Source organism: Pteropus vampyrus, unplaced genomic scaffold (assembly GCF_000151845.1).
Source record: "Pteropus vampyrus isolate Shadow unplaced genomic scaffold, Pvam_2.0 Scaffold261, whole genome shotgun sequence".
NCBI classification, from domain to species: domain Eukaryota; kingdom Metazoa; phylum Chordata; class Mammalia; order Chiroptera; family Pteropodidae; genus Pteropus; species Pteropus vampyrus.
The window spans coordinates 1,681,335-1,701,338 of NW_011889042.1; the positions used below are offsets into that span (position 1 = coordinate 1,681,335).

The 20,004-nt window shown below is 32.6% G+C and overlaps 1 protein-coding gene across 7 annotated transcripts in view; it reads right to left on the reverse strand.

Moving 5' to 3' along the window:
- The window catches only part of VMP1 (vacuole membrane protein 1), a 107,975-nt gene that overhangs the window by 62,875 nt on the left and 25,096 nt on the right, over positions 1 to 20,004 (reverse strand). For all 7 annotated transcript variants that reach the window (XM_023520366.1, XM_011375053.2, XM_023520367.1 and 4 more), the window contains one exon: positions 2,975 to 3,142. In XM_023520366.1, coding sequence (XP_023376134.1) covers positions 2,975 to 3,142 — 168 coding nt within the window. The remainder of the gene's footprint in view (positions 1 to 2,974; positions 3,143 to 20,004) is intronic.

Consider the following 20,004-nt stretch of genomic DNA (forward strand, 5'->3'; position numbering starts at 1 on the left):
GACTCAGTATATTTATGACAGTAGACTCTATAAAGATGTTTTACTTTACAAAGTACAAATTAAATAAAAACTTTAAATAAGGTATCAGTTTTTAATTAAGTAAGACATTTCCCTGGACAAAACATATGGATGTAAATACAGACAGTTATTGAAAGAGTAAACTGTAAGAATCAAGTCCAACACACTCTAAATCTAGCTTTCAACCTTAGCAGTACTTTTTATGAGTGTGTCCCATTTAACTGTTTTTAAATATAAAATCTAGTGGCATTAATTGCATTCACAAAGTTGTGCAACCATCATCACTATCTATTCCAAATATTTTTCATCACCCAAATGGAAACTATCCACTACGCTTTAACTTCTCATTCCCTATACCTCTGGTAACCTCTAATCTAGTTTTTGTCTCTATAAATTTGACTCTTCTACATAGTTCACACAAGTGGAATCAGACAATAGTTGTCTGAGTCTGGCTTATTTCATTTAACATAATGCTTTCACAAGGTTTATCCATATTGTAGCATGTATAAGAACTTCATTCCTTTTATGGCTGAATAATATTACATGTATATATTGCATTTTGTTTACCCATTTATCTGTTTAGGGAGACTTGGGTTGTTTTAGCCTTTCTGATAATATGAATAATGCTGCTGAACAGTGAAGTACATATAACTGTATTTATTCTTGAGTCTTAGTTTTCAGTTCTTTTGGATATTTATGTAGGTGTGGAATTAGAGGAGGGTCATAAGGTAATTCTATGTTTAAGTTTTTGAGAAACCACCAAACTCTTTTCCACACGAGCTAAATCACTTTACATTCCCACCAGCAATCTATAAGGGTTCCAATTTCTCCGTATCCTCACCAACACTTATTTTCCTTTTTTTAAAAAATAATAGTCATCCTAATGTGTATAAAGGGGTATTTCCTTATGGTTTGGATTTGCATTTCCCCAATGACTAATGATGTTGAGAATCTTTCCATGTGCTTATTGGCCATTTGTATATCTTCTTTGGAGAAATGTCTATTCAAGTCTCTCGTCCATTTTTTAATTGAGTTGTTTGTGTTTTGTTATTGAGTTGTAGGAATTCTTTTAACATTTTGATATCAAACCCTTATTAGATATATGATTTTTAAACATTTTCTCCCATTCTGTGTGTTGTCTTTTTGCTCTCTTGATAGTACCCTTTGATATACAAGAGGTTTTAATTTTAGTGAAGTTCAATTTATCTAATTTTTCCCTTTGTTGTCTATGCTTTTAGGTGTTATATTTAAAAAAACACTCCCAAATTCAACATCATGCAGATTGTCTTTATATTTTCTTCTAAGAGTTTCAGAGTTTTAGCTCTTAAGTTTATGTGTTTGATGTATTTTGAATTAATTTTTATATATGGTGTAAAGTAAGGGACTACTATATTCTTTTGTGGATATTCAGTTTTCCCAGCATGTTGAGAACAATGGGAACCAATTTAAACATAACTTGATATGTGTTATATTTTTTGCATGACAAAAGATAGTTTCAAAGAAGGAAATATGAAGACCAAACATGCAGCCAATTAGTCAGTATTTATTGACATTCTTGTACTATGTGCAAAGCCTAATGCTGATTGCTCTAAGGGTAATAAAGTTAAGGTACAGTCTGTGTTTTTTAGGAGCTTAAAATTTATTTGGGGGAAGTATACCACTGAACCAGCCAAGTTGACAAATTTAAGCATGCACAGAGCCAGGCCAAATGAGCACTTCAGACAACATGCACTATGGGAGTTTGGAGAAGGCAGTTATCACTGCCAGCTTGGATGGAAGCTTTTCTTTATTTGCATTAATGTTAATTTGGGTATGTAAATCATTTTTGAAAAAACAAAAGAAAAATAGAAAACCAAAGTCTATATACATAATCTCTTTCTAGCATGTTCCAAGTGTCTTCTGTTACTTTAATAAAAATTTTTCAATTTTTCAATCAAAAGACTAATGTGGTCAAACTTAAAAAACATATGCAACTAGTACAATTTGTTTCTAGTGTTTACAAAAGAGTAACAGGAAACATGACAATTTTTCCTGTCTTTCATATTCATCAAATTCAATGTATGGCATTTCCCTTATAGTTCTTTTAAAACACAACATAATTGCTACCACTTAAATATCTTTGAAAACTCGCTTCTTCTGTGGGCATTGTATTCATTTTTTAAATTATTTTTACGTGATCTCATCCACATTTTTTATTTTATAAGAAACTGTTAGGGAAAAAAGTTACAGAGAATATATAAATTAATAAATCCAAATGATGAATTAATAAATACTTCAAATGGTAATAGGAAGTCTTTAGCAAATAAGTTCTTCCTCAATGATAAGCACCTGAATGAATTTAAGCACACAGCAAAAAAAAGGAAAGGAATGCTTAAAATGCATCTACCATTGAACATGTAGTACAAATACTTCCCCCAAATACTTAAGTGAATCATAAAAAGAATAATTGGTAAAACTGAAAGGAAGATCACAATATTCAACCATATAGTCTGATACTTTCACTACAGTAAAGTTTGGTTTATTAAGAGATGTCTCACTTTACTTCAGTATTATAACAACTCAGAAATGAAATGATTCTTCTAGGAATAAACACAGTATTTAAACCTGGAGAGAGACATAACATTTACCAATCTGGGACTGAGAGATATATAACCACCTGCTATGTGTTTATCAAATATATAATTTTCCAAAGTAGTATAGTTGCATTATCTTTTCCTGCTGTTGTCCACTTGGCATCAATTGCTTCATAATACATATGTCTTCATTCTTTCCTTATGAATGTCATTCATGAACAGGAGAAGCTCTAAAAGATTTCTTTTACTTGAAAGTAGCTAGTTGATAACTTCATGAATTAATTATCTGCTGATTTGGTATATATTTAGATTCAATTTCAAAGAGGCAAAACAAAGTATCAAGATAGGCTAATTTTAAATAAATATGAAAACGGACATCTTACCCACATGCAGGCCTCAATCCTAACTTTTGAGATGATGCTCCACAGAGAAATGGATCCTTCAATACCCTCTTCATCTGGACAAATAATCTGATCAGGATAGGGTGGTTCAGGGAAATTAACTGAATTGCATTCATAAGCAGCCAACGTAACTGAAGCTATGTGTGGACCCTATAAAACAAATATGAGAAACCCCTGATTAGAAAAAGCAATGAAAAAGGAATTATCAATACACATTATATTTACAGTACCTTAATCACTATATAATAATAGAAAAACAGCATTAAAAGAACAAGAATCTAACTAAATATTTCAAGATACAATTGGTAATTTGAAAAATTCCTTCCCAGAATTCTTTCCTGGCTGGCTTTAAAAAAAAAAGTCAGTACATATAGTTAAGAGTCACTCTTTTAGGTCAATATTACATGAATTTGACAAATATATTCAAGCTGTATAATCATAACTAATCAAGGTATAAAACATTTCCATCACTATAAGTTCCCCTATGTCCTTTTGTAGTCAATCTCCTTCCTCCAACACTAGCCCCTAGAAACCAGAGGATTTCTGGCTTGACTGACTTTACTTATCAATATTTCTCATTTATAAGAATATTATTCCCCTTTGATAAAACCTTCCTGTGCCCCTATTCTTTTAGGCGTAATTTGAGAATATCGCTTTTTGTTCTTAGACACATCTTTTTCACTGAGGTCCTAAAATAAAAATAAAACTGTGGAACCAGTATCGGTGAGTTTTTCTTTTAAAGGAATTTTTTCTATGGAAGCTTTTGTACTACTTTTTACTTTTATTTTGAAATATTACAAATTAATAATAATTATATAGATTAAAATGGGTTAATATCTAGGTGTGTAATAAAGGCTTAAACTCAAGGGTTCCTAAGGCAAATGTATGCCAGGTTGAGGTGTGTGCATAGAAATCAACTAGGGAGTTTGTAAAAAATATAAATTCCTGGGTCCTTTAAGAATAGATTTATTGAACAGGTAGGGGTAGGAACCTGTACGTTACAGATAAGCTTCTTTAGAGTTTCAAATAGGTTAGGTTCTAATAGGCGAGGTTTTTGAACCATTGGGAGAATAGTAAATTAAGGGTCAGAAAATAAGCAACCTCAGACAAGTCACTCAACCTTTCTGGGCCTCAGTTTACTCTTCTGCAAGGCAAGAGAATTAGACTCATTTTATGGTTTTATCCAGCTCCAATATTCAAAAACTCCAAATATAATCAAATATGTCAATAAAATCTAATGCTAATTTCCAAAGTTCTCATGAGGTTTAAGATCTAAAAGTTGGGCATTATTAACATGTTGCTCTAACACACTCGGTGTAAGTATTCACTTTAACACATACTGCAGATAAAATTTATAGCATAATAGCCGCAAGCAGAACTTCTAGAGCCAGATGTTCTGGTTTAGGTTCTAGTCTCTGTCACTTACCTTCTGAGTCTTGCTTTCCTCATCTATAAAATGGAAATAATAAAATACCTTCAGGATCTACATCCTGGGGATATTGTGAGGTTTAAATTAGTCAACTCATATAAAGTGTTTCAGGTTAGAACAGTGCTGGGCATTATAATAAGTCCTCAAAAATTACCAGCAACCAGCTGTTATGAAGAAAATTACTGTATTTGTAGAATAAAATTATATGTACATATACACGCATACATATGTATATATACACATATATATGTATGCATACATATATGCACATACAATAAGTGGTCTCTGTGAAATCAGTGAAAGAATTTGTGGTTTGAAGACAAAGTGCATAAGATGCAGTGATAAAAATAAGACATTAAGAATACCTAATGCTACCAAGATAAAAAACAATAAACAACAAAATTCTTGCATGTTAATATAAAAAAAAGATATTCATAAATTTAAGCTGTCTTTCTCCCTAAATGCAATAGGTATTTTTGTTCAACAAAATCTAAAAAATGAAGTTCTCTACTTAGCATTAAATCAACTAATTATTAGGTTTCTTCTAAACCAAAAAAAAAAAAAACCCAAAAAACTGTAAATTTTTAGTTGGTTCCTCTTTTTCTTGAGTTTTTATTCACAGAAATCCACAAATAGTAATATTTAAGTTAAAAAAGTAATTATAGTAAGCTTTTAAAAAGAATGCTTTTGAGTATTCAAGTTTTTTAAGTTATTAGCCATGAAATCTACAATTGTTTCTTCAATGCTATGTGTATAAAAGAGATTTCACAAATGAGGAAAAAGGGAGTATTTTGTAATATGCTATAAAACCCCAAAAACCTAAGTTTAAAGTTTGGTGAATTCAGAATAACTGAATAATTAGCGAAAAAATTTTCACTATATGCTTATAGCTCAGTATTAGTTGCAATTAAAAAAAACTGTAACCTCCATCTTTACTGTTTGAAAACACAAATGAGAAATGTAATACCAGTAAGTAAAAGAATAAATTCACAGTATCACCACACAACTGTCTCTTATAGACTGCAGGAACAGTCTACCCCTCAATTCTAAAAAAGAATTTAAGTAAACAAAATTTGAACTGTCCTGGATGCTAAAATAATGAGATTTCTGGGATATATAAGAAGGAAAATACTCCATTTCTATTCCAGAAATAGAGATAAAATATGTACAACAGATTAAACATGTTATCCAAGAAGACAGAAGACTTATTCATCGTTTTAATTTTAAGTGATTCTAAAAAGGGAAATTTTCAGCAATCTCATGAGAATTTTTTCCCTAAAGAAAGGACGGTTCATCCACACAACTAAACTGATATATACTTTCCATAACCACACTAATAAGTCATGATTACTCAGCCTTAGAGGCAGATGTGGTGGTTCCCGGACAAAATGAACACAAATAACTCAGCTTCTTGTTCTTTGTTCATTCTCAAAAGTCCACTTAGCCTTTACCTTGACATGTTGATTAAAACTATGTTACCTGATAGGAAACATTAACCTGTTACAGGTTAATGGCTCCTAAATATAACTGACCTGACTGAAATAAATATTAGTTTACATAAAACAAAAAAACTAAAAAAATCATTTTAATTAAAAGAATTTTAAATGTTATACATATTCAAACTACCTTTTAAGTGTATTTTCTAAAACATACAAGTCCCACTACTATGTATCGAATACGAAAGAATCACATTTCAACCATACTAAATGAAGAAACAAGGAATTAAGACAAACAGCATAAGTAGAAAAGACTACCTAGAAAGAACCACCATAAAACATAAAAATAACACAATATCCTGAGCAGGAGGTTCCAGCTCTCATGGGACGATGCAGGTGTTGATATGTATGGGCTAGAGATCCTAGCCCTATGGCTGAGGGTTTTCCATCTGAGATCATGAAGTAAGTGGTACAGACTTTCACTCCTTCAGCAAAAAACTAGAAAAATGAACAGAATTTATGGAACAATTCTTTTCAGACATTGCACCACAGGCATTACAGGACTTCTGACTGCTGAGAGAATGGATACAAATGAGGAAACCCTACGATGACTCTGGCTTTTGATGTGAGGACATGTTCTGTGTCTATAGCAAAATCCATGGCCCAAAGAGGAGGAGCCCAAGTACAGCACTGCAGTCTTGCTAAGTTGAGAAGGAAATCTGAGTTCATGGAGGATGAGTAGTTGAAATTTGAGGGGCAGAATACTAGTGAAGAGGGAGCTATGTGGAAAAAGAACTCTAGAAACATGCATAAGGGTCCCCTTGAGACTTTGGCACACAAAGCTGCATTGCATGCTAGGATGAGATTCCATGAGGCCAGGCAAAATACAACTAGTGGGAAAGTAGCTAACACGGAATTATAAGTTAAACAAATTCTAGAGTTCATACAGTGCTGGGAAACACTTGAGCTTCAATCAGCTAGAGTGAAGAGACTCAGCATTCAGGGAAGAACTTTGGAAAGAGCCTAGAGTAAAAGTTACTTGAGACAGACCATAACAGGATTTTTTAAAAACTTTAAACAGATCAAGCTGATCCATAAGTAACTTAACTGCCTACCAAAAATGGACACTCTGTAAAGGAAGACAACAAAATCTGTACAATCAACTATTTAACACCACGTATCCAGCATCTAATAAGAAATAACTAGATATGTGAAGCAGAAAAATATGACTCATAACTGGAAGAAATATTAGTCAAAAGAAATAGACCCAGAAATGTTGGAGATAATGCAATTAGCAGATAACTTAAAAACAGTTAATATAAACATGTTCAAAGATTTAATGCAGCAGTTGGCAACTTCAGCCCACAAGCCAAAGTCAGCCCACCATCAGTTTTACAAAGTTTCAAAGAATACAGCCATGTGCATTCATTTACATATTATCTCTGGCTAATTCTGTGCTATGATGGCAAAACTGAGTAGCTGTGACAGGCTCTTTGGGCTACAAGGTCTAAAATATTTACTGCATGGTCATTTACAGAAAAAATTTGCTGATCCATGATTTAAAGAGAAATATAAATACAATGAGCAAAGAAATGGAAAGTATAAAACATAACAAAATGAAACTTCTAGAGCTAAACATATAATATCTGAACAGAAAAATTCATTAGATTGTCAACAGATTAGACACTGCAGAAAAATTAGAGAATTTGAAGAGAGGACAATAGAAAGTATCCAAATTAAAAGACACAGAGAGTAAAGGTATGAAAAAAATTAACCTCAATAACCTGTGGAATAATACCAACCAGTCTAATATACATGTAGTTGGAGTCCCATAAAGAGAGGAAAAGGTGTATGTGGGTGGGTGAGGGTAGGGTTGTATACAGAAAAATACTTGAAGAGCAGCCAAATATTTTCAAGATTTGTTGAAAAACATCAATCCATCAACTTAGAGATCTAAGAAACCCAACAAACTTCGGTCAAGATCAACACAAATAAAATATAATCAAACTTCTAAAACTCATAATGACATCTTAATCAAACTGCGATAACTCAGTAATAACAAGAAAATCTTAAGCAACCAGAGGGGATAAAAATAACATACTATCTAAAGGGAAATACAGATGAGACTTCTTATCAGATATAATACAAAACAAAACACAATGAAATAACTTCTCAAAAATGTTTAAAGGAGAAAAAATATGTCAATCTAGAATCCATGGAAAATATATTTCAAAAATAAAGATGAAATAAAAACATTTTCAAACAAAAGCCAAAGGAATTTGTTCCAGCACATCTGCACTACAATAAATATTAAAGTAAATTCTCAGAAGAAAAGATTGATACCAGATGGAAACTTTAATGTATACAAAGGAGTAAAGAGCAATGGAAATATAGAAGAGCTTCCCTCATTTTAAAATCTGTTTTAAAAATAACTGTTTAGAGCAAAAAAAGACATGTAAAATATATGACAATGATAGCATAAAGTATAGGGGTAGAAATGGAGTATATTATTGTAAAGTGGTTATATTACATAGACTAAAAAAATGCTCAGTCCAAAAGAAGGTAGGAAAAGAAGAATAAAAATAAGTGAGAAAAATAGTTTGAGGGTTTACTTAAACTCAACCATATTGATAACTACATTACCTATAAATAGACCAAACATATAAATGAAAAGCAGAGTGTCAGACTGGCTAAAAAAGCAAAAACCCTAGTATATACTGTCTATGAGACATTTTAAACATCAAAACCAAAAATAAAAGAGATGAAAAAAGATAAACTATTTTAAAATAATCATTAAAAAAATGGAGTGGCTACATTAATATTAGATAAAAACAGACTTCAGGATAGGAAATTACTAGAGATGAATAAGCATATTTCATAATGATAAAAGGGCTAATTCTCAGGAAGCTAGAACAATCCTAAATGTGTTGGTACCCTAATAATACACTGTCAAAATACAAAAAGCAAAAACTGACAAAACTGAAAGAAGAAATAAACGAATCTACAAATACATTTGGAAATTTCAACACCTTTCTCTTATTAGTTGATAGAACAAGTAAAGTGATAATCAGTACGGATATAGAAGACTTGAACAAAATAAAACGCTCCACCCAACAATAGCAAAATACATATTTTTTTTAAGTAACTATGGAACATTCACCAAGATAGACCATATGCTGGAGTATAAAATGAGTCTCAACACATTTAAAAGAATGTGCCATGTGGCAAGGTAAACAGCAGTACAAGGAGTACTTCTAAAGGAAAAATGGCAAATGAAGGTCCTCAAAGATTAATTTCTCCAGTTAAGAACAGTGTCCTTTTACTTTTTTTAAAAATCTTTATGGTGTCCTTTAATCTTCATGGTGGTAATCAAAGGAAGCCAAACAGCTACATACAGCCCAGACTGTTATTCTCCAGAACAGAACACTCTATAAATTCCCTAGTTAGTGACCAGGTTACAAGTTACATTCACTAATTGCACACATAGCCCCTAAGAGTTCCTAATTACTGACAATGACGTTCCCTTTAGTGATAAGGAGATTAAACTTTGGTGATGAAATGTTATACTATCATCACAGTGACAAGTTTTGGGGTCCTTTATCGGGCAGTGGGGGGAGTAATTCAGTACGGCCATTCTAAGTGAAGTCAACAAGATAGTACAGTTATTTGTGACATATTAGACATCTGGTTTTGCTTCAGTTCAAAGTCTCATCTATGTAGTCTCATGAGTTGTATTACATTATATTTTCCAAAGTTTTGATAATGGAATAATTTTGCCTGTCCAGAATAAAAGATGTAGTGCTTGGCTGGGCAAGAGTATGTCTGGGTGAGATCAAACCCATAGTTAGACCAGGGATAAGATTTCTAATAAGAGCAGAGAGGTATTTGTGGGGAAAGCATTTAAACTTTTTAGATAAATTTTAAGTTACATTTCTACTATTTATATTCTTTCATGAGCAGGGTAAGAGGAAGTTTTAGCGAATGAAAAAAATTAAGACAATTATGTGAGATCAATTTTTACTCTAGCTTCAGGGATAGTAATATATACTACTAGTTCTAATTAAGAGAAATTTAGAATTAAAAAAATTATATCCTAAAGAGATAAAAAATTACACCACACAAAAATATCCTAATTTGGTAATGAAGAGAAGTTCTAACTAGTGCTCTGATAATAATGTAGTACCTATACAAGCCCTGAGAATAAAGTCCTGGGCCACAAACACAAATTTGGGTCTTTGTAAAGAAGGTGTAGGATATTCATAACTTAATCCCTGACAAAAATTTTATTAGTAAAATGACAAAGTAGTATGTGCATTGCTGCTTCATTTAAAAAACGTTTTCTGAAGTTTGAACTTTACTGTTGTGTTTTAGGGCCCTTTCTTCCAGAGACATTTTTTAAAAAGTAAAAATCTAAAATGGTAATATTAGTTAATTATGAGCCTAATTTAGCTAAACCTTTTTATCAACCAAGATAAAGAATATGGTATCACATTAAGAGTGCAGTATGTGTATGTGTGAGTTTTTTGTAGGATAAGCAGGCAGGCAGGCAGGCAGGCAGGCAAACAGACAGACAGACATTCTTCCACCCTAGGTGGCTCCCTCGGAACTGATAAAACATTCCTAAAGACTGGAGTTGTTTGCGTAACATCTGTAATGTCAATTCATAGCCCAATCCATCATGTATACACAGAAGTCAAGTGAGATCCCAACGGCAAAATTTCCAATTAGTTTTGTCTGGAAAGTTTAGGGCAAAGGTAATAAAATCAAGAATTCTGTGCTGATTCACTGGGAAAACATTTGTTTGCCACACTCCTTCACTAAAGGAACAAAAGCAGTCAGTGGTTAGTCTGGAATGTGATTCATTAGAAATATCTTGGTGATAAATAAATGAAAGATGACAAACAGTTGTCTGTATGACTTGCAAAACCTTTGTTTTCTTTAAGTCCAACTTTAGAAATGCTTTTGCAAACAGGAATTCTACTCCTCAAATTCTTTTAATCATTACTTTTCTTGTTATAGTCAGAAAACAACTTACCTAAGGTTATGGCGTACAGCAGATTCTAGAAGGCTAGGGCATAAAACTATTGATTCCAAATGGGCACTGAGAAGTTCAACTAGTGTTTATATTCTTTTTGTAAAAAATTCTCAAGTTTACAGACTAAGCCTCTAGTCCTTCTTTATAAAATGTCAAAAAGTAGTCATCTGGGCATTAGTTAATGTGGGTTTTAATTCTCTGAAGCTGGTGGTATCCTACAAGATGTAATCAGACTTCTATCTCACATTTTTCATTTGATGAAAAGTCTAGTAATAATGATGATAATAATGCCTGCACAACCCAGGTAACAGGGCGAGAATATATAAGATTATATAGAAAAAGTATTATAAGTATAAAATTGCTAACCAAAACAAGAAATGTATAAAATCTATCATTCATGCTCCAAGTTATAAGGACCTGTCTTTGAAGTCATTTTTATTATATTGCATCAACCCATAAAGACATGTTTCACTTTTCTTCTCCAAACCTAAACAACTCTTGATTTAAGTGTTCAAGAGAAATGGACCACATATTTACAGAGATTTAAAAAAAATTTTATAAATTGTTTAAAATATATACCCAACAGAATGGACTGCAGCCAAACTGAATCTCTTTAGCTTTCATTTAAGCACACATTAATAAATAGTGACTTAAGGGCAGGAAATTATCCAGTCTATGCATACCCCTTTTGTTTGGTGAAAACCCAGCCCTATGTCCTGGAGACCTTGGTTTCTTCTTTGATGTGGTGATGCTCATAAGAGTTAATACATGAGTCATTCCTTGGGGAAAGACAGGACAAAGAGCTGATCATGCACTCATCAAAAAAGGGCAAACAGACCTTTTCTAAGAAAGGCCTGTTGGTTTTCCCGAAAGAGCCCTGAGTCATTGCATGCTTATAGCCAGAGTCATTATACCTATACAGAACCTTACTTTTGGCAATTTCTTCCCTTTTGTGTCTTACAGAGGGATAGAGAGGCGAGCAATGAAGCAACAATCAGAAGTCAGGCAGGAAAAGAAGTGAAGAGGTTGGCTAATGATTTTTTTAAAAAGAGTTATTCCACCTCACGTCATTAAACAATTCCTATAATATTTCTCCTTCTGAAACTACTGCACTATTTCATTTCAATCGATATCCATGAAGCTATCCAAATAGTATTTACTTTAGGTAATAAATAGCCATGAGTCAAAAAGTATAAGAAATGTCTAAGGAAAAAATACTTTATAGTCTATAAAGTACTATATATATATACATCGTAAAGTACTTGTTCATTAAAGAGTGCTATATACAAAGGTGTTCTATAAATATTGATAGCAATCATGACGCTAGAGTTTTTAAATGTTCAATTTTTACCACATATTTTAGTAATGATATAATCCTACATTTTAAAGCAGAAACTGGCCTCTGACGCTTACACAGGGGCAAATATCTCATAACCAATTTTTTTGTATTTATTTTATAACAAAGAGCCAAATATTTTTCTATTAATGGTCACATTAAACAAATGACTCATAAATATCATTCAGTAATGCCTTGATGCTATAGCTTCTAATAAAATCTGACCTATTCTACAACATAAATAGTTCTAAAACTTCTCTATACCCCAACTGCATCTAGACAGGATAACTCTAATGCTTTGAAATCCCTCCTATTTTATTCCCAAAGGTGAAGAAATTAGTGGGTAAAACATATGCCAAAGACAAAAGTTAACTGTAAAATATAGTCAGCCTCTACTTAGAGTTCAATATCTGGGAGCCTTTTAAAATTATAAAATGATCGTTGGTAGTTTTTGTTTTCATTAGAGTTCTTTGTCTAGGAGCTGGGCTTATTTGAAAGGAATATAGAGTTTGTTAAATTAAGCCTTTCTCCAGGAAACTACTCCACCTAGTGTCAGAAATAGTTAATATATCACATTTTTTGGAACTTGTAAATTCTTGCCGAAGGACTCACTCTTTTTGTTATTGTATAAGTAGAACTTTATAAACCATTAATGGCAATATACAGTGTACAAATGACTCTTTAATCTTCTGCTTGTCTTGTAATTTGATGAATAATAATGCACGCACATATAAAGAGCATGCCTGAGATTCATTTCTCATTATCAAGTAGCAAAGTTCCTGTTTTTGTTAACCTGGTTGTTTACAGAATTATGAATAATGTTTTACTAGTACTGGAAATAATTTTAAGGTGGCTGCTAAAATAACCCCACCATTTTTCCCAAGCATTTATAACAATCTAAACATAATCCATAAATTATTTCTCAAAATGAAAATTATTTTTTTTTTTACTTGATGGTTTTTTAGACCATTCAAGTACTTGCACACATATATTTTCTTGTAAAACATCACAGTAAGTCTAATATTATGATCCACGAAAGAAATAAACCTTTTGTGGCAAATGGATGAATCAAATGCACAACATGTCATGTAAAAATCCTTAGAAAGTCATTAGATCACTAAGACTCCCAAGCTCAATGTGTTTCTTCTGGTGTACTACTGTTGTCCCATGAATAGAAAGAAGCAAAGATTAGCAAACTACAGCCTGCAGATCGAATCCAGTCTGACTCCTGTTTTTGTGAATAAAGGCAGACTGGAAAACAGTCACAGTCATTCCTTTACACACTGTCCCTGGATGCTTTCGCATTATAATGACAGATCTGAGGAGTTGCAAGAGAGACTATATGGCCTGCAAAATATTTAATATCTGGTCCTTTACAGAAAAAGTGCTAGACAGCTCAAGGTCAGACCTTTATTAAGGTGGAACTTTTGACTCATCCAAACACGGAGATCCATCAGAGGTTAACAGCAGTCATGTTCCCTTCATTAACTTAATTTCCATTAGTAAAAAAGCAATCCCAGATCACTTATGTTCCAAATTTTCTGAAAGGAAACCTACTACCATGCTTGCTAAGACTAAAATAAAATTTGTTAACTGACTTCTGGAAATTAATATTCAAGAGAAGAGTGCTTAGAAGGCACAATCATAGAAAAATCTGTCAGCCACGGAGTTTTTGCATCCAATCTACTTATAAAAAACATGAGTAAAATAAATGAATGAAATCATAACCCGCACTACTTGCCAGGCAAAATTTGCTCATGAAATAGATATCAAAGAACAAAAAAGATGCCTGCATAAGAAATAAAACTAAAGAAGAAAAGCAGTTTATAAATGCTATTTAATTTCCAATTTGTAGTTTAATAAAGATTTTTTCCTTTTATAAAAATATAACATACCTTCCTTTACAGATATACTAGAGATCATAGCATGTTGGTATACATTAAATAAAAAAAAAATCACATTTTAAATCTTTCATTGTGCCTGTTGTTTACCTAAATTAAAGTAAGTTTACAGCAAAGAGTATATAAAATGTTTATAAAGCCAGGAGTAGATGCAATTTTATTTGCTGGGGATATTAAAAATAGAATGTACTGATGTTCAATATGAAACTACAACTGAATGCTAGAACACAGGGGTTATGGGGACCCGATCCCCTTGGAGTCGAAAATCCAAGTCTAACTTTCAACTTTGCAAAAACTTAACTACTAACAGCCTGCTGTTGACCAGAAGCCTTACTGATAACATAAACAGTCAATTAACACATATTTTTATTTATATGCATTATATACTATATTCTTACAATAAGGTAAGCTAGAGGAAATGTTATTAAGGAAATCACAAGAGAAAATACACTTAAGAGTATTTATTGAAAAAATTCTGTGTGTAAGTAGACCTGCCCAGTTCGAACCCATGTTGATCAAACTCATGTTATTATGCAAAATGACAAAGAGCTACACACAGATTAGGTCACTTTTTTTTATCAACAGTCACAAATAATACTCGGATGTTACTTTAAAATAAATATATATTTATTGAACACCTAGTATGCACCAGATGCTGTTCTAGATACTTAAAATACAGCGGTAAGCGAAGAAGAAAAAAATATCCTTGCCCTCAAAGAGCTTGTACATAGCAAATAGTTGGAATATTTTTTACATTTATTTGGACAATTGAAAGTAACGCTTATTCCATTTACATTTGTATAATTATTAATCTATTTGAATTTAAATCTACCATCAAGTGTTTACCATTTATATTGTCTGTTTTATGTTCTTTTTGTCTCCTTTTCTGCCCTCTTTTGGCTTGACTTTTTAAAATAAACTACTCAAGTTATACCTTCCCCTATTAGCTTGATAATTATATATTCTTGCGTGCTTACCCTAAAGATTATAATATAAATCCTTGTTTATTAAAGTCTTATATAAATTAATCTTACCTTTTCCAGGGCAAAGCAAAGACCTTAGAATAATTTCAATTACTCCACATCTGATTTATAGAGCATGTATTTTTAATTCTCTCTCTAGATTTTAAATTTCTCAAGACACTATTACTACTGTTTTTAATGTCAAATTTAATTCAAATTTACCCATATATTTACCCTGTCCTTACCCTTCATTCATTCCTGAATCTCTGGACTTCAATCTAGAATCCCTTTGTTTCCATTCAAAGAATACTTTTTATATTTCCCTTAGAGCATCTTTGCTGGTGACAAAGTTTCTGCTTTTCTGAAAATATTTCTTTTTTATACTGTTCATGGGATGCCTTGACTATAGAATCCTCTATTGGTAGTTATTTTAATTTAGTCCTTGAAAGATACCATTCTATTGTCAGTTCACTTCTCAATATCAATGACAGCAAGAAGTCAGTCTTACTGGAGTTCCTCTGAAGACAGTATGTCTTTTTCTCCATCTTTCCTTTTTTGTTCTGGATATTTTTCTCTGGCCTATTCCACAGTATATTAGCTGTCTCTACTGAAAGTCCATTAGTTGAGTTTTTATTTCAGTTACTATGTTTTTTTAATTCTAGAATTCTCATTTGGCTCTCGCTTAGTTTCCAATTCTCTACCAAGATAATAAAACTTGTTTTTTATTTCCTTGAGCACATTGGTTTTGAATTAAAGTACATGTTTAATAACTTCATTAAGTGGATTCTCTGTGATCTATTTCTATTATTTCTTTGTTTTGATCAAATTATCTTGTCTCCTCAGATATCTGATTACTTTTGATTGAGTGCTGGACTTATATATGAAAAAATACAGAGTGAAAATGTGACAGCTAAGATGATTTTATTTTCCTCCAGACTTAAGCCAGAGCTTCAGTCTCCATAAGCGCTGATTTATGTCTAGTTCATCCCTACATTTAAAGTGTGATCTCTTAAGGTTCTAACCCAAAGCCTGTGGGTTGATCTATCAGGGCATACTCTTGGCCAGTCTCACCTCTCTGGGTTTCCTCTTTAACAGAGATGTTGACCTTGTAATTTCTTGTTCTTTTTCTTATCTCTATGATAACTTTAAACAGATGTTTTTAAATTTTATCATCCTTTTTATAATACTTTCATGAGAGTTGATCCAAATTTCCCCCACTTACAGCTGACAAACTGAGGCTTAAAAATTAAAAAATTTGTCAAATGTTAGCTAGTACTATTTAGCCAGGCATGAAAGTTTGTAGTCCCATAATAAAATTACCTTCAATCACCTACATATTCTTGAATATTAAAGAAAAGTATGGAATTATACCATTATATCTGAAACTGGGTGTGCCATGGGACTATGTCCTACACGTAAATATATATATCACAATGGAAAGGCTGACTGCTAACTGCTAAAGTAATTAATGTTCACGAGAAACTACTAAGAAAATTTATTTTCATTCACATGCATTAACTGGTATTATGTAGGCATTATTACAGATAAATAACAGAATATCCCTCTAATTTAAGTAGAGCTATCTAAGGGTTTCATATTTATCCAGAATAGAACCTGAAAATATAGTACTGTATTTTGTTGTACTAGCAATGCCACCTAGTGGCAGCCAAACACAGACATACTTAGAAAATAAGCTACAGAAGACTGGCTGTTTCTTAACCTTTTATGGGTTACAGAATGGTCTCCAACCTTTTTGGCACCAGGGACTGGGTTCATGGAAGACAATTTTTCCACAGACCAGGGAGTGGGTGGTGGGGTGGTTTTAGGATGGTTCAAGCACATGACATTTACTGTGCATTTTATTTCTAATATTATACTGTAATATATGAAATACTTATACAATTCACCATAATGCAGAATCAGATGCCACAAGATGCAGCTGTACAACTGAAGTACATTAACTCACTTGCCACTCTATAAAACTTACCACCAGATGAAGCGTTGTCTTTTGCCATTCACTGATAGGGTTTTGATATGAGTTTGCAAGCAATGATTTATTATGGTCTTTGCAGTTAAATCTCTCTGCTAATGTTAATCTGTACTTGCAGCCACTCCCCAGAGTTAACATCACTGCCTCAGCTCCACCTCATAGTATCAAGCATTAGATTCTCTTAAGGAGCGCACAACCTAGATCCCTCACATACGCAGTTCACAATAGGGTTCACGCTCCTATGAGAATCTAATGTCTAATGATCTGAAGTGGAGCTAAGGCAGTCATGCTAGCACTGGGAAGTGGCTTCAAATACAGGTGAAGCTTTGCTCGCTAGCTCACCTCCTGCTGTGCAGCTAGGAGATGGGGTGGGGACCCCTAGGCTACATAGTCTTTAGAGAATCTAATACTATAGGTCCTTTTTGCCAGAAAAAACGCACATTTGCAAAAACACATAACAATATGTATAGTATTTCAGAAAATTAATAGACCTCCTGAAGCTCATTTGTTGACTATTACAATTAATGGAACAAACCAACTAATCTAGAGACCCAACTAACTCCCCTCAAGCCTTGAGAAGGAATCCATTCACTTTTCCCTTTCTCTCTTCCTCATTAGTTAGCAATCACTATTACTGCATAAACAGTATCTAACTTTTCCTTTACGGCTAGATATCTGTTCTCTGCAAAGTACTAGATTTCCAATATTCTCAAATCAATTTACAAAATTTAATGGTAGCCCAAACTAGTCATTTTTCCTGGTTGACTTTCATTAAATTTAAGTAGGTCAAACAATTACTCTTATTTCTAATGTTTAAAGAAGTGAAGAAGGGGGAAGGGGATAGGAAAATGGGGTAAAAGGGATCAAATATGTGGTGACAGAAAGAAATCTAACTATGGGAGGTGAACACAAAATGTAAATATATATATGCCTTACTGTTAAAATGTACAGCTGAAACTCACCAGATTTTGTTAACCAATGTCACCATAAAAAAATGAATTAATTAAAAAAAAATTAAGAGGTGAAGAAGACTTCCAGGACATCTAAATTAAGTTGTATAACTTTTCAATTGTATCTAAAAACGTAAATGAAATTTTCTATTGATAAACTTAAAAATCAAAACAACTTTTCCATTATAAAGGCATATATATAGGTATATAATATTTTAGGAAGCTTAGTAACACTTCTAGAGAAGCGTTAGTTGTACAATGAGTTATAATTAACTAAACAATACTTACAAAAGAAGTAACTTCCATACTGGAAAGAACTTAATTGGGAAATTTTGTCTATTCAGGAAAAAATATCTTATTCACTTTAAAGCCATGATTTCCAGGAAAGAGAACCATGATGAAGAATGAATTAAATCTTTTCCCTTTGTTAAACTCAGTATCTTTTTCATCTATTTTGCTGCAAATTATTGTCAAAAAGAGGGTTGTATTTCTGACCAGACTACTCACCTAACACAGTCACTTCATGGAAAAGGTTCCTGTTTCATCAGCTCAAAAATGTATGACATTAAAATGTTAACACCACATCTCCCTAAGTGAGAATTATGTAAAGCCTCATAAACGAAAGAAGGTTTAATTAGGACTTTGCAAATACAATCACATTTCACAGATATAAAACAAAAGAAGTGGTGATCTATAAGGATAAAACTGTGTGATCTATAAGGATAAAACTGTAGACCATGTATCACCAAGAATATGTTTTTACAATCTAAGCAGATATTACTTAGAATAGCTTCTTAAATAACACAGATCAAGTTTTTAAACTTTTATTTGATTCTGTTTTGCCTTTGATTTCCTGGCTATTTTTCTCTATTCTATAATTGCCAAAGTTCACAAGCGGATAGTCTAGACTTATTGATGAAATTTGTTATTATGCATTTGCTACACTATTGGTTATTGACTACCTTTGCTCTTAGGATGACTACATGAGATAATTTATGTAAAGTGCTGAGCAAAGAGTCCAGCACACTGTAAACATTCAGTATGTTAACTAGTCTATCCGTCAAGATAGGCTACAACAATGAATACCACCAAAAGCTTACTCTACATACTCATCACACTGTGATGAACAGATTCCCTGGCAAAGGGAATCTGTTCATCACAGTCAGAGACTCAGGCTCCATCTTGACACAATATTTAAGTAAAAGAGAGCATGACAAACCTTGAAGCTTCTGCCAAGAAGCAACACTTATCACTTATGCTCACTGCTCACTTATTTCATTGGTCAAGGCAAATCATATGGCTGAATTTTAATAGGATGGAGATGCAAAAACTCTCCACAGATATGGATACCACAAAAATAAACATCAAATATAGGTAAAGAAATAGAATTGACTTCAGCTAGTATTACTCTAATAATAATGATGATAATAGTTGTTGTTAGTAGTAGTAATAGCAGTTAACTTACTACAGTCTAACTTTTGTCCCAACGAGGCAATTGAAAAATAAACAAAGACCTGTGACATCTTTTATTTTCCTTTTGCTTAACTTCTCTGAAAATTATTTTTTTGTAAATGCTCATTTTTCTTCATTCACTCCTGGAAGGAACGCCTGTGTCTAAATGGAAAGACCTGAGAACTAAAGATAATCTGGTCAAATGAAAATGGCATATGCTGGGGCTCTCTTTATATTTCTTTTTAACATTAACATATTGCTCCCTAAGGCTTTATATACTGTATTTGTTTGCTATATTGGCCTTTCATCCATTTCTGATCATTACTGTCTAATAAAGTGGGTTGTGTTTTTTTTTTTACAAAATCGACACCTATTGACATGACAAAAACTTTCAGCAAACTAGGAAGAGGCAAGCTGCTTCAAATTGATAAAGAAGTCTGCAAGAGACCTACAGCTAACAACACTTAATGGTGAGAAACTCCAGGCTTTCCCACTATGACTGGCAACAAGGCAGAAGGGAC